General features: G+C 56.5%; 1 protein-coding gene across 5 annotated transcripts in view; it reads right to left on the reverse strand.

Annotated features, from left to right (window-relative positions):
• Window positions 1-4,771: 4,771 nt before the first annotated feature.
• Window positions 4,772-14,547, reverse strand: part of CBS (cystathionine beta-synthase) — a 31,096-nt gene continuing 21,320 nt past the window's right edge. For all 5 annotated transcript variants that reach the window (XM_057545666.1, XM_057545663.1, XM_057545664.1 and 2 more), the window contains 5 exons: window positions 12,913-12,990; window positions 12,600-12,734; window positions 11,782-11,890; window positions 7,555-7,639; window positions 4,772-5,626 (listed from right to left, as the gene is read on the reverse strand). In XM_057545666.1, the coding sequence (XP_057401649.1) occupies window positions 5,481-5,626; window positions 7,555-7,639; window positions 11,782-11,890; window positions 12,600-12,734; window positions 12,913-12,990 (553 nt within the window). In that variant the 3' untranslated portion in view covers window positions 4,772-5,480. The remainder of the gene's footprint in view (window positions 5,627-7,554; window positions 7,640-11,781; window positions 11,891-12,599; window positions 12,735-12,912; window positions 12,991-14,547) is intronic.

Genomic DNA, 14,547 nt, shown 5'->3' on the forward strand with positions numbered 1-14,547 from the left:
TTGCTGGGCTCTTCCCCTGCTGTCCACTGGGCAGCCCCGCCAGTCTGTTGGGAAACGTGGCCACACTGCCTCCCAGAGATCTCCAACCCTTTCCTTGCTTTTTCTTTCTTTTTAAAATTGCGGTGAGGGCCTCCCTGGTGGCGTGGTGGTGAAGAATCCACCTGCCAACGCAGGGGACAGGGTTTCAAGCCCTGGTCTGGGACGATCCCACATGCCACGGAGCAACTGGGCCCGTGCGCCACAACTGCTGCGCCTGCGCTCTAGAGTCCGTGAGCCACAACTACTGAGCCCGCGTGCCACAACTGCTGAGTCCATGAGCCACAACTGCTGAGTCCATGAGCCACAACTACAGAGCCCGTGAGCCACAACTACTGAGCCCACATGCCACAACTACTGAGCCAGTGCTCTAGAGCCTGCAAGCCACAGCTACTGAGCCCGTGAGCCACAACTCTAAGCCCGCGCTCTAGAGCCTGCAAGCCACAACCACCAAGCCCGTGCTCTAGAGCCCATGAGCCACAACTACTGAGCCTCTGCTCGAGAGGCTGTGAGCCACAACTACTGAGCCTGCGCTCTAGAGCCTGCAAGCCACAACTACTGAGCTTGTGTGCCACAACTACTGAGCCCACATGCCACAACTACTGAGCCTGCACTGTAGAGCCCACGAGCCACAACTACTGAGTCTGTGAGCCACAACTCCTGAGCCCATGTGCCACAACTACTGAGCCCACGAGCCACAACTACTGAGCCCACTCTCTAGAGCCTGCAAGCCACAACTACTGAGCCTATGAGCCACAACTACTGAGCCCACAAGCCACAATTACTGAGACTGCGAGCCACAATTACTGAGCCTGCGCTCTAGAGCCTGCAAGCCACAACCACTGAAGCCTGCGCGCCTAGAGCCCATGCTCTGCAACAAGAGAAGACACCGGAATGAGAAGCCCGCGCACCGCAACAAAGAGTAGCCCCCACTTGCCACAACTAGAGAAAGCCCGTGCACAGCAACCAAGACCCAACACAGCCAAAAATAAATTAATTAATTTTAAAAAATTGTGGTAAAATACACATATCATAACATTTACCATCTTAACTATTTTTAAGTGCACAGTTTATTTCATCTTCCCAAACGGGAACTCTGTCCCCATTAAATACTCGCTCCCCGTCACCCGCCCCAGCCCTGGGCCCCCACTATTCTCACTTTCTGTCCCTATGAATCTGACTCCTCTAGGGACCTCTGTGAGTTAGGGACCGTACAGTAGTGTCCTTCTGTGACCAGCTGATTTCACTCGGCATAACGTCCTGCAGGCTCATCCACGTTGTGGCACGTGTCCGAATGCCCCTTTTCGAGGCCGAATACTATTCCACCATGTGTACAGATGGTACTTTTTAATCCACTGTCCCTAGGTCTCTTGCTTTTTCCTGGCGGCACAGATCACCTTTGCAGTTGTTTTGTTTCTTCGATTCCTCCCACGAGCAGGGAAGCCCCGGTGCCTGATGAGTGGTGGGAGCTCAGTGGCTGTCTGCTGAGTGAGTGAGTGAATGAGAGCGCATTTTAAGGCTCCTGCTGTCAAGCCGCCCTCCCCAGGGGTCGTCCCGATTTGATTTCCCCTCATCGGGAGCTGGTGGAGGCCCACGCCGGGCGGGCAGGGATACCCAGCACCCCCCACCCCCCACCCCCGCTTCCTCTCTAACACTGACCAATTTGGTAGATAAAAAAGAGCCTCGCTGTGAGCCTGCAGGTCTCTGTGTACACGTGGAGGCACGTTACCAGCCTCCTAAGGAATGGAGGGCCGCTGACAGTATTTCAAGCCGAGGAGGCAAAGATGGGGACTTCAAATCCCTCCCGTCTCTGTCTCCACGGCCACATCCTCCTCCTCTCGTCCATGTGTCTCAGGTCTCCCCTCGCCTCTCCCCTAGACGGACCCTTGTTGGCACACACGTGAGGGCCTTTAGGCCCACCTGGATGACCCAGGATAATCGCCCCATCTCGAGAGCCTTACCTTCATCACACCTGCAAACACTTCCAAAGAGGGGAACATTCTCAGGTTCCAGGCATTAGGACCTGATATCTCTTATTTGTCCTACCACAGTTCTCCTGAAAAATAATTTTTTGAAGAAACCTCCCCATCCTCAGTCAAATCATCAAATGAGTCCCCCCCAAGGTCAGAGCACATCTCCTGCCAGCTCTGTGCAGTCCCAGGCCCTCCTCGGACCTGGTGGGGAAGGCCTCCACCTGCCGGGTTGTCTGTGGGGACCGGGACGGCTTCCTGCACAGCCCCCGGGGGGACAGTGGTGTGTGGCCTGCTCGCGGCTGCTGGGGGCCCAGAGCTGCAGGACACCCGGGAGGAGCCTCGGTCTTAGAGACAAATAGCTGACAACTAAGGAACTGGCCATTCCCCAAAGGCACACCCAGCTGTACCTGGGGCTCTTTACAGAGCAGTGAAGCCGCGTCCACGACAGGAGGAGTTTCCCGGAAGATGGATGGAGCGCGGTGGCTGGGACAGGGTCAGGCAGCTGTGAGCACCCCTTCCACACAGCCCAGCCCCGCCAGAAAGCTCCCGAGGGACGGTGGCCTCTCCCGTCGAATCTTCGGCCTGCCCATGTGGTCTGAGGCCTTGGAAGGGGCCGTCTCCGGCGTGTAGGAAACAAGAGCGGGCCCTCAGGGCTGCGTCTTCAGCATGTCCTGCACGCTGTGTCCGTCTATTGAAATCTATGGCTGCCCATACCCGTCTTGATGGCCTGCTGGGGCCCTTGTTTTCCCCCTTCACTTTGGTGGAGTGCATCTTCCAGTGCTCCCCTGGGCCCGGAGGCCACCTGCCTCGGGGGAAACGTCTACATCCTCCCTCCAGGGTTAAGGGAGAGCGTGCTTGCATCCAGGATTCTGGCCCACGTCCCTTCTTTCAGATGTTTTGAGGCTTCGCTCCCTTGTCTCCCAGGCTCCACATGCTAGAGATGGAGAAGCTGGATCCCTTTCTCATTCCCTAGACTCTCTCTGTGAGCTGGGTTTCCCCACCCCTAACTGGAAACTTTTTCTGATTTCTTGTCCCAAGTGATCTAACATTTCACGATGATGTACCCTGGGTGGGTCTTTCTCCATCCATTGCGCTGGGTACTAGGTGGAACCTTTCAATCTACAAACTTGTGTCTTTCAGTCTGGGACAGTTTCTTGAATTATTTCACTGGTGACTTCCTTCTCTCTTGTCTCCTCTTTTCTGGAACTCCTACAAGCCAGATGTTGGAACCCAAGAAGCTCAAAGAATTCCAAGCACAAGAAACATGAAGAAAGATACATCACGATTTCCAAAACAATACTGAACATAAACAAAGCCAGAGGACTCACACTTCTTGATATCAAAACTTACTACAAAGCTACAGTAATTAAAACAGTGTGGTACTGGCATAAGGACAGACATAGAGACCAGTGGAACAGAACCAAAAGTTCAGAAATAAACCCATACATCTATGGCCAATTGATTTTCCACAAGAGTGCCAAGACCATTCAATGGAGAAAGAATGTCTGTTCCCCAAATGGATAGCCATATACGAAAGAATGAATTTGGACCCCTGCCCACACCATGTACAAATATTAACTCAAAATGGATCAATGAGGGGTCTTCCCTGGTGGCGCAGTGGTTGAAAATCTGCCTGCCAATGCAGGGGACACGGGTTCGAGCCCTGGTCTGGGAAGATCCCACATGCTGCGGAGCAACTAGGCCCGTGAGCCACAACTACTGAGCCTGTGCGTCAGGAGCCTGCGCTCCACAACAAGAGAGGCCGCAACAGTGAGAGGCCCGTGCACCGCGATGAAGAGTGGCCCCTGCTTGCCACAACTAGAGAAAGCCCTCGCACAGAAACGAAGACCCAACACAGCCAAAAATAAATAAATAAATTAATTAATTTAAAAAAAAATGGATCAATGAACTAAACGTAAAAGCTAAAACTATAAAACTCTTAGAGGAAAACACGACCTTGGACTGGCAAGGATATAATACCAAAAGCGAAACAAAAGAAAAAACAGATAAATTGAACATCATCAAAAACAAAACACTGTTGTACACCAAAGGTCATCATCAAGAGAGAGGACAGATACCCCACAGAATGGGAGAAAATATTTGCAAATCACATGTCTGATAAGGCTCTAGTATCCAGAATATATAAAGAACTTCTACAACTGAACAACAAAAGGCAAACAACTCAATTTTAAAATGGGCAAAGGACTTGAATAGACATTTCTCCAAAGAAGATACACATATGACCAAACAAGCACATAAAAAGATGCTCAATATCATTAGTCATTAAGGAAATGCAAATCAAAACCACAGTGAGGTAACACTTTACACCCACTATCATGGCTATAAAAAACAAAACCCAGAAAGTAAGTGTTGGTGAGGATGTGCAGCAACTGGAACCTTCATGCACTGCTGGTGGGGATGTAAAATGGTGCGACCGTGGAACACAATTTGGTGGCTCCCCAAAAAATTAATCATAGAATTATCACGTGGCCCAGCAATTCCAGTCCTGGGTACATAACCAAAAGAACTGAAAACAGGTGTTCAAACAAATCCCTGTACACGAAGGTGCATAGCACTACTAGTCACAACAGCCCAAGAGTGGAAACAACCCAAATGTCCATCAACTGATGATGGATAAACAAAATGTGGTCTATCCATATAAGGAATACTGTTCAGCCACAAAAATGAAGTACTGATTCATGCTACAGTGTGAATGAATCTCAAAAACATCAGGCAAAGTGAAATAAGCCAGACACGAAAGGTCATAGATTGTATGATTCTTTTTATATGAAATATCCAAAACAGGTAAATCCATGGGGATGGAAAGCAGAGTAGTGGGTGCCAGGAGAGGAGGGGAGAGGGGAGTGACTGCTTAATGGGGGGATGAAATGTTCTGGAACTCGACAGAGGTGGTGGCTGGACGACGTCTAATAAACTCTACTGAATTACACATTTAAAAATTGATCATTTTAGGTTAAGTGGATTTCACCTCAATTAAAAAACCCCAAACACTCAAGCCACTCCAACCAACCCATCCCCAAGTGGACCACGCTGCTGAGAGAAGGGCCACGGCACTGACCCACGCTTCCTGGGCCCCATTCTTCTGCTCCCGCCTCTGGACTCCCGGGAAAGGCACTGGCCTCGGCCTTCAGTCCCCCTACCCCAGTCATGGCAGGGGTCCATCCGCCTGGCTGAGTTCTCTTTTAAAAGATTTGCTTGCTGAAACATCTTAAGAGAAAGTTAGTTAAAGAAAAACACATCTAATCGAATAAATCATAAATAGATTCATTTTGGTGGCCAAGTGTTAATGACGGGGAACTATAACATCTCTGCCGGGCCTGGGCTAAGCAGTAAGCATCCTTGCTACCCATTGTGACAGTGATGCCCAGTGCCAGGTGGCTAAAAATCACGTGTTTGTTGTTTAGTGTTTATGAAAGCAAAAGAGAACAGCCGCGCAACCTCGGGGGGTAGTCAGGGCTGGGCTGCGGCCCCGGCACCTCCGCTTGCTGACTTTGTCTTCTGGTTCCGCTCGCGGGCGGCCACGAAGTTCAGCAAGTCGATGGCAGTGACGACTCCGAACACCATCTGCCTCTTACTGGACTCCCCGTGGCTGTGGTCTGAGGGGGGACAAGGCCGCGGGTTCAGAGGGGCCTCCACGCGGAGCGGGCCTGAGGCAGCCATGCCCCCAGGCACAGGGTAGCGGGGGTGTGCGGGGAGGAGGCCCCGTGTCCACCAGCACCTGTGTGCCCTGGCAGCCCAAGCACAAGTGCCGTCCCCTCCCAACGCAAGCCACTTGGGCAAAGCCGCAGAGAGCAGGGCCCTGACCCCTCTGAGCCACGCCCACCGGGGATACCCGAGGGTCGCATTCATTCAGAACAGCCGGTGGTCGCCCCCGGGGCCCAAGGCCCGAGTCATGGCATGAAATTCCAATCCTACTCACACCCAACACCACCGGCTCACATCTCTGGCCTACAGTTCTGTGTTCAAACCCACGCCTTTCTCTCAGGCTTAGAATGAACGCAGGCCCCTGGCCCCCTGCCCTGCCGCCCAAGGACAGAGAGGGTGATGGAGATGGTTAATTTTACATTTCAACTTGACTGGGCCATGGAGTGCCCCAATACTGGGGCGAACATCATTCTGGGTGTCTTTGGATGAGATCAACTCTTGATTGGATGGACCTAGTAAAGCAGATTGCACTCCCCAGTGTGGGTGGGCCTCATCCAGTCAGTTGAAGGCCCGAATAGAACAAAAGGGCTGACCCACCACGAGTAAGATGGAAATGTCCGGCCTTTGGACTCGGAAACATTGACTCCTGGGGTCGTGAGCCTGGCCACTAGCCCCGCGGGTCTTGGGACTTGCCGGCCTATAAGCCATTCCTTACAGCAAATCTCTGTATACACACATCCTACTAGTTCTGCTTCTTGGGAGAACCCTGACTGACAGCTGTGGTGAAGCACACAGCGGGCTGGGCAGAGCAGAGCAGCAGGCGGTAAATGCCCAGGTAGCGTCCCATTCCACCAGACCCCGCTGCCCTGCCTGTCCCTCACGCCTCTGAGGGCAGAGGTCACAGGGTAGGCTGCTGGGGACACAGAGAGGCCAGGCATCCTACTGGCTGGCTCGGAGCACCTCAGGAAAAAGCAAGGGGCACCCAGAAGAGATGAGGGGCTTCTAGGCAAAGGGGCAGCTTTGGAGAAGCACTGAGCCCCACGGGGGCGGGCAGTCGGAGCGGTCTCCAGGTCCCCCGGGAGACGCTGGCCAGAGCCCGGTCGGCAAACTTTCTGTAAAGGGCGGTACGGTCTCTGTTATGACTCCTCAGCCCCGCCCACACAGCGCAAAAGCAGCTGCTGACCGTGCTTTCTGGCAGGGTGGTGTCAAAGGAAACTTTATTTACAGACCCTGAAACCGGATCCCACGTCAGGGTGTGTAGACGTTCAAACACGAGTGTGTGACACAAGAAGGGGAGCCTCCCTCCCAAGCTCGGGGTCCGGGGCCTGGACGCCCTCCTTGTCACTCGGAGGCTGCGATGCTGATCACACACAGCTCCCCAGCTCGAGGGGTGGGCAGGGCGTACACACCTGCAGGTCCCCCCCACCCCCAAGGCTAGGCCCCGCGCTGAGGAGCCAAGGACGGGAGAGGGTTAGATGGGGGGGCCCAGGCCCCGGGACCAGCCCTCGGTGGGCGGGAGGGCGGGCTCCAAGGCCCCCCCCAATTCTCAGGATTTCTATAACCCTCGTCCTCGCCCGGCACCAGAACGACATCCCTGGCCTCTGGAGATGCGGTCAGGAGGCCCGGGAAAGGCTTTGTGAGCAGGTTATAAAGCCCTGTGATCTCACCGGGAGCCGGTACCCAGGTTGGCCCACAGCGGGGTCCCTCTGAGATCTGCACTCAAGGCTGGGGATCAGCACCTCCAGCTCCCAGATGCCCTGTGAGCTCACGGCAGGAAAGCGCGCACACACAAGCCTGGGGCGGGGGGCCCGGTGGCCAGCACCCCACAGGGCTCCTGCTCCCGCCCCCCAGTCCCCAGCCCACAGAGGGCCCCACTTACACTGGATCTGCTCGTGGACCACCAGGGCGAAGTGGTCCATCTCCAGGATGTGCGAGAGCTTGCCCAGAGGGTCCGTCAGGTGGATCTGGAAGAGAAGCCGTGGTCAGTGCTCACCAGGGCAGCCCAGCTTGGCCGGAGCCCGAGGAAAGGAGCACAGGGCAGCAGGAGAGGCTAGCGTCCCTCCAGAAGGTTCTTCTGGAGTCTTGCTGACTTAGAAACTGAACGAGACTCGACACACGTGAAAGGACATTTGGATGACGTGGAAGAGTCCGTACGTATCACTCAGTGCAAAGAGCCAGTAGGACGGCTTCCCACAGTATGATTCCACCTCTATGAATTTCTGGAAAAGGCAAAACTAGGCAGATTGGCGGTCGCAGGGTTCACGGAGTGGGGAATGGGTGCAGGGATCCAGGGCACGTGGGGCACATACACTACTCTGTGTGATGCTGTAATGGGTACAGGTCACTGTACATTTGTCAAAACCCACAGAGCTGCAGAACCCAAAGACTGAACCCTCAGTAAACTAGTGACTTTAGTTACGAACAGCATAATATTCACCATCCATCGGAACAAATCCTACGTCAGTGCAAGATGTAACAGTACAGGGCGTGGTGAGGCGAGGGGGTATGGGGCGTGGCGAGGGGAGGGGGTAAAGGGCGTGGTGAGGGGGCGGGGGTAAGGGGCGTGGCGAGGGGAGAGGTAAAGGGCGTGGCGAGGGGCGGGGGCAAGGGGCGTGGCGAGGGGCGGGGGTACGGGGCGTGGCGAGGGGAGAGGGTAAGGGGCGTGGCGAGGGGCGGGGGTACGGGGCGTGGCGAGGGGCGGGGGTCTAGGGCGTGGCGAGGGGCGGGGGTATGGGGCGTGGTGAGGGGCGGGGGTATGGGGCGTGGTGAGGGGCGGGGGTACGGGGCGTGGCGAGGGGCGGGGGTATGGGGTGTGGCGAGGGGCGGGGGTACGGGGCGTGGCGATGGGAGGGGAACGTGAGCGCCCAGTCTGGGCCATCTGCTCAATAGACACATCATGAGAGCTTCCAAGAAAAAGAAAAAAAGGACACTTAGGTCCATCTTTCAAACCCCAAGGTGATCTCCAAAGCTGTTAGCCCCACTGGAACCCTTTCTAGTTCGGCTCTGGCAATGGAGGCAAGTTCCCTGTGAGAGGACACAAGCTCCGGGGTGAGTGGAAAAGCGCCAGCGGTGCCTTCACCTGTGTGAGGAGGGTTGGGCACCACCTGCCTGCCAAGCACTAGTGCACGCGGAGCCGTACACAACACAGCGGCCCTGGGCTGTGGAAGCAACTTCCCCCAACGCTTGCCTTTATGAGGTCAGACGCTGGGCGTGGTCAGTAGACCACGGGGGTCAGGATTTCTCCTCTCCGCCGGGAGAATAGGGTGGAAAGGGGCGCCACAGCTCCATGGGGACCTCCCCGTGCTGCTCACTGCCGGCGGCCAGACCCCCGTGGCAGCAGGAAGGGGCAGCCCTGGATGCGGAGGGTGTACCCAGGAGACAGGACCCACCCAGGTTTCCTCGGGGCCGCATTCTCCTTGGGACACTATCTGGACCAGGCATGCCGGGGACCCTGCTGAAGGACGTCCTGTGTCTGCTTACACCCACGGCTTGGTGCCTGGAGTAGAGCAGGCACACACGGCCCCACCCAACATCTCGGTGGCAGGGCATCGAGACCCCCGAGGGTCTGGATGGCACTAGAGCCCAGGGAACTGGGGCTCGGCTACACCCCAGGGGAAGGCTGCGGCTGGAGGTCAGCCTCGGCGCTAAGGGGGGTGACCTAGTGGAACAGGGAAGAGCCAATCCTGACTACATGCTGGATCTGTTTCTTTTACTTTAACCTTTGCTTCCCGTTGCTTTTGTTCGCTAAAAGGATACTGTCTCTACAGAACAGCCTGCCTCGGGGAACGCCGCCCCTCTGCCTGAAGGCTAAACCCAAGTGCCTTTGTTCAGGGAAGCATCCTGACGCTGTCCACCTGTGGATGGCTGCAAGAAAGAAGACATTAACACGTCCCCTCCCCGAGGCTGGCCATTCCAGGGGATATTTGCAAATCTTAGGGCCTTTTTACTTTACTTCCTCACCTCCTCTCCCTCTCTGTTCTATGAAAGAAACTGGCATCCAGACCCCGAGAAGATGGTTCTTTGACACATCAATCTGCTATCTTCTGGGTCTGCTGGCTTTCCAAATAAAGTCGTATTCCTAGCCTCAGCACCTCGTCTCCCGATTTACTGGCCCGTCGTGCGGCGAGCAGAGCGCGCTTGGACTCGGTAACATTAGAGCGCTCAGCTCTTCCCCGGGGGAGGGAAGGGCGCGCACAGCAGAGAATCAGCAGGAAAGGCCAGAGACACAAGAGAACCGGACTCAGGCACGGGAAGGGGTGGACGGCATGCACACCACACCTCGGAGGGACCTCAAAACACTCTGCTGGGCTTCCCTGGTGGCGCCGTGGTTAGAATCCGCCTACCAATGTAGGAGACACGGGTTCCAGCCCTGGTCCGGGAAGATCCCACATGCCATGGAGCAACTAAGCCCGTGCACCACAACTACTGAGCCTGCGCTCTAGAGCCCGTGAGCCACAACTACTGAGCCCGTGTGCCACAACTACTGAAGCCCTCGCGCCTAGAGCCCGTGCTCTGCAACAAGAGAAGCCACCGCAATGAGAAGCCCTCGCACCGCAACAAAGAGTAGCCCCCGCTCGCCGCAACTAGAGAAAACCTGCGCGCAGCAATGGGGACCCAACGCAGCCAAAAATAAAATAAAATAAAATAAAAAAGTTTATATATATAAAAAAAAAAACCACTCTGCTGCATGAAAGAAGCCAGACAAGGGTACACACGGTGGGGCTGCGTATGCACACGAGCCCGGGAAGGGCGCACAGTCTACGGGACAGGATAGACGTGCGGGGAGGGGAGAGGAAGCCGGGGTAGAAGGGGGGGAGGGGATGGATACGCTCACTCTCGACTGTGGTTTCGCGGGTGTGTGTTCATTACAAAATCATCAAATGGGACATGCTATGTTCAGCTCAACGCAGGGAAGAGGAGGGGCAGAAACTTCCAGAAATGCTGGTGGGCAATGGCATGGGCGGAAAGGTTGCCCCTGCTCAGCCTGGCTGGCCACCCACATGCATGTGACACCGGGCCCTGTGCTCCCCACTCAGGGGCCACGGGGGCCAGGATAGCCTCGTGGAGCTTCCATTGGACTGGGGGGCAATAAGTGCTCCAAGAACACACCCTGTGTGCTAGGTGCTCGGGGCCCGGGCGTCAGAGAGGCCGAGAGGAGGGGACGGGGGGTGGGGGGCAGGAGAGCAGAGACAGCTGGTGCAAAGGCAGCAGGAAGGGACCGGCCCGTCTGAGAACCAGGGCAGGAGGACGGGAGGAGCGGAGGGAGCTGGGGGTCACAGGGCCCAGACCCTCTCGGCTGGGCTTGGCAGGGAGGGACAAGACCCCACCCACGTCTCCTGTGGTCTCTCCAGCCACAGAGAGTTAGGGCCAGGAGTGAGGGGCCGTGCAGGGACCACGCTAGAGGCGATGGCAGGGGGGTGGATATGGGGAGAAACACACAGATTCTGGTGACATTTCAGCTACGTGTGGGGTGGGGAAAAAGGAAAATCAAATCCATTCCTAGATTTGGGCTCCACCCGCTAGCCTCTCAAGCTTGAGACAGCCTGCGACCCACCACTCCCACTCACTGGGGGTCCGAGGAGAAAGGGGTTGTGGAATGTCAGGAGACCAGGGAGAGGGGCTGCCCTGACCTCAGGCACCCTCGGGGACACAGTCGGCTCTGTCCTGGCCCATCACAGGGTGGCCATCATCTCAGGATGACCATGGGGTCTGACCAGCCCCGGCTCAGCCCCCAGAACGTTCTAGTTCTTATTAAATACTTAGGCGTGCCAGGTGATCTTAAATGACGTGTGCACAGGACAAAGTCAGGGCCCGGTGCTCTGGGAATGGTCATGCTGCCAGATGCCCGGCTCGGCTGGGATGACGGTCCCTGGGCTTGCCAGTGACCACAGGCATTGCCAAAGTACGGGCGTGGGTGAGCCCTCACCAATGCTGGCCTTTCCCCACCTGGGGCTTCTCGCTTTGTGAAGCTGGGGCGAATTCTCCGATTTAGGGGTCTGATGGGGTCTGGGGTGGTGTCAAGAGTCGGGGCAAGGGACGCGCGGCCCCGCCTCCCGGGACAGAGCTGGTCTCAGCACTGACTGCTCAGGCCTCGCAGGGCTCGTACCTGTTTGAACTGCTTGTAGATGACTTTTCGAACTTGGTCCGATGGCTGAACCTTCCCTGCGAGCAGGGACGACAGCATGTTCCCCAGGGTCACCATCCCCAGGATCACCCTGGGGAAGCGGGGACGGGGCAGGAGTCAGCACTGGTGCCTCTCCCGCGCTCTCCACACCCCACCCCACCCCCCGCCAAGACAGCAGAATCCAGCACAGCCACCCTCAGGGTCAAACCCAGAACTCCTCTTAGAATCAACCACTATCTGCCCAGGGTCTCTGTGTGGCAGGAGCACAGCAGTGACCAAACACCCCGCCCTTGGAGCTGACCGTCCAGTGCAGGGAACGGTAAACCAGTGAGCCCTCTGGGCATCTCCATTCTGACAGGTGTCAAGGGTGACCAGCTGGCCAGTGTCCTGGGACATGGGACTTTTGGTGCTAGAATTGGGACAGTCCCGGGAGAGCCCTGATGGTGGGTCACTGTCACCAGGGCACGTCTGTCACGGCCTTCCGCTGTCAGGCACATGCCCAGAGCCAGGGCAGGACCCTACACTGGCCTCCTGTGCACATGCTGGGTGCAGTGGGCTGGGACCCAGGCATTAAAGCCCAAAGGGTTAATACGAGCAGCCCCCATCCTGGCCGGTGCTCAGGGACCAGCCGTCCAATGCTCTGAGCATCTGAGTGCAAAGTGACCAAGGCCAGCCGGCCAGCTGTGGGGTCCACTGGGCTGCCCCGTCCGGCACCGCCGACACAGAGCAGCGTGGGGCACAGGCTGGAGGCGCCCAGCAGGGCCCAGAGGGCAGAGCTCTGGATGGAGGCTGAGACTGACCCCGACTCGTCCACCACGGGCGCCTGGTCGAAGCCCTTCTCCCGGAGGATCTCGATGGTGTGCTCGCAGGTGACTGTGGGCAGCACCGTCAGCGGGGCCGACAGGCTCAGCTCCTGAACTCGGAGGTGCCACCACCTGCAGGGAGAGGGTGGGGCAGGGAGGCCGTGAACCGGGAGGCTGAGTCCAGGACAGGGAGACCGCGGGGGCACCCAGCCAGGTGCAGGACAGCACACGTGCCCTGGGTACCAGGCACGCAAATCCCGAGCCACACGCGTGTGGTCGGGGAGAGATCTCTGCTCAGAGGCGTCCTCACCATGGCTTCTTCACCAAGAGGTCCTCCTCCTTCATAAAGCCCTTCTGCAGCATCCACCTGTCGCTCAGGAACTTGGACCTGCGGCACCAGAAATCACCAGGGTCTCACCACCACCCCTGCCCACACTGAGGGCGGAGGTTCTCAGAAAGAGAAAGCCCAGCATCCCTCCCCAGACCCCATGGTCCAGCAGAGACCCCAAAGGGGCTGGCTGGAGGCTCCACGAAGAGGCCTGAGAGCCAGATTCCAGAAAGTCCCCCTAGGGAACTGTGGTCGACGGGGGCATCTGGTCAACCAGGACTGAATGAGCTCAGAGCACAGCAGAAGGTTCTGTGGTACGCTGGGACCTGGGACCCTTTGCTGCAGTGCTTGTACCTGGACAACCGTCTTCTCAAGCAACAGATACAAAGAAACTATGAGGGACTAAAAATAACAGCATGCATGCACAGTTGGGGCAAATTAAGGATAAAACAAGATACAAAAAGACCAAAAACCTAACTGCCACTTCTGAGTTGCTGCAAGCAAAAGCAGGGTACTGCAAATGCCCCATGTACACAGCACCACAAAGGGGTGGGCAGACCACCTAAGGCACCCCTCCAGCCCTGACCCCTGGACCGACCCCTACCCTCACCCCACTTAAGGGACCAGCTCACCCCCTCCTCAGCGAGTGAGCAAGGGAACCTGTTACTTGTTTTCACTCCCGCCTGCTGCAGAATGAGTCCCAATAAAGCCTTGCCTGAATTTCTTGTCTCGCCTCTTATTAATTCTATTGATTAAAGAGTCCAAGAACCCAGGTGGGTAACAGTTCTGTCCCGGATCCTGTGCCATCATGTCCCCTCGGGGCTCCTGGGTGGCCTCTTCCCTGGCTGTCCTCATGTCTGCTCTGGCAGAGGGGGATGAGGGACCCCATCCCACCTGGGGTCAGAGGACACCAGACCAGGCCTTGGGGTCTGCCAGAGACCTGCCCTAAAAAGGCAGATGAGAAAGCACCTGACAAATAGCAGCTTAGGCCTGGAGCTAGAGGGGCAGGCTTGGAGGGAAGACCTGTTGAAAGCCCAGTGTGACTCTGGTTTATGGGTGAGGAAACTAAAGCCCAGAGGGCAAGCAGAGTTGTTGACCCTCACCAGCCATGTGGCTGACAGGGTCTTGGTGCTCCGGCCGAGTGTCAGGCCTGAGCCTCTGAGGTGGGAGAACCAAGTTCAGAACAGTGGTCCATCAGAGACCTCCCGGCCCTTCGTAATATCAATCGGTGAGAGCTCTCCCAGAGATATCTGTCTCAACACTAAGACCCAGCTCCACTCAATGACCAGCAAGCTTCAGTGCTGCACACCACATACCAAACAACTAGCAACACAGGAAAACAACCCCATCCATTAGCAGAGAGGCTGCCTAAAATCATAAGTTAACAGACACCCCAAAACACACCGCCAGACACAGTCCTGCCCACCAGAAACACAAGATCCAGCCTCATCCACCAGAACACAGGCACCAGTCCCCTCCACCAGGAAGCCTACATGACCCACTGAACCAACCTTAGCCACTGGGGGCAGACACCAAAAACAACAGGAACTACGAACCTGCAGCCTGCGAAAAGGAGACCCCAAACACAGTAAGTTCAGCAAAATGAGAAGACAGAGA

This window comes from Balaenoptera acutorostrata, chromosome 4 (assembly GCF_949987535.1).
Source record: "Balaenoptera acutorostrata chromosome 4, mBalAcu1.1, whole genome shotgun sequence".
NCBI classification, from domain to species: Eukaryota; Metazoa; Chordata; class Mammalia; order Artiodactyla; family Balaenopteridae; genus Balaenoptera; species Balaenoptera acutorostrata.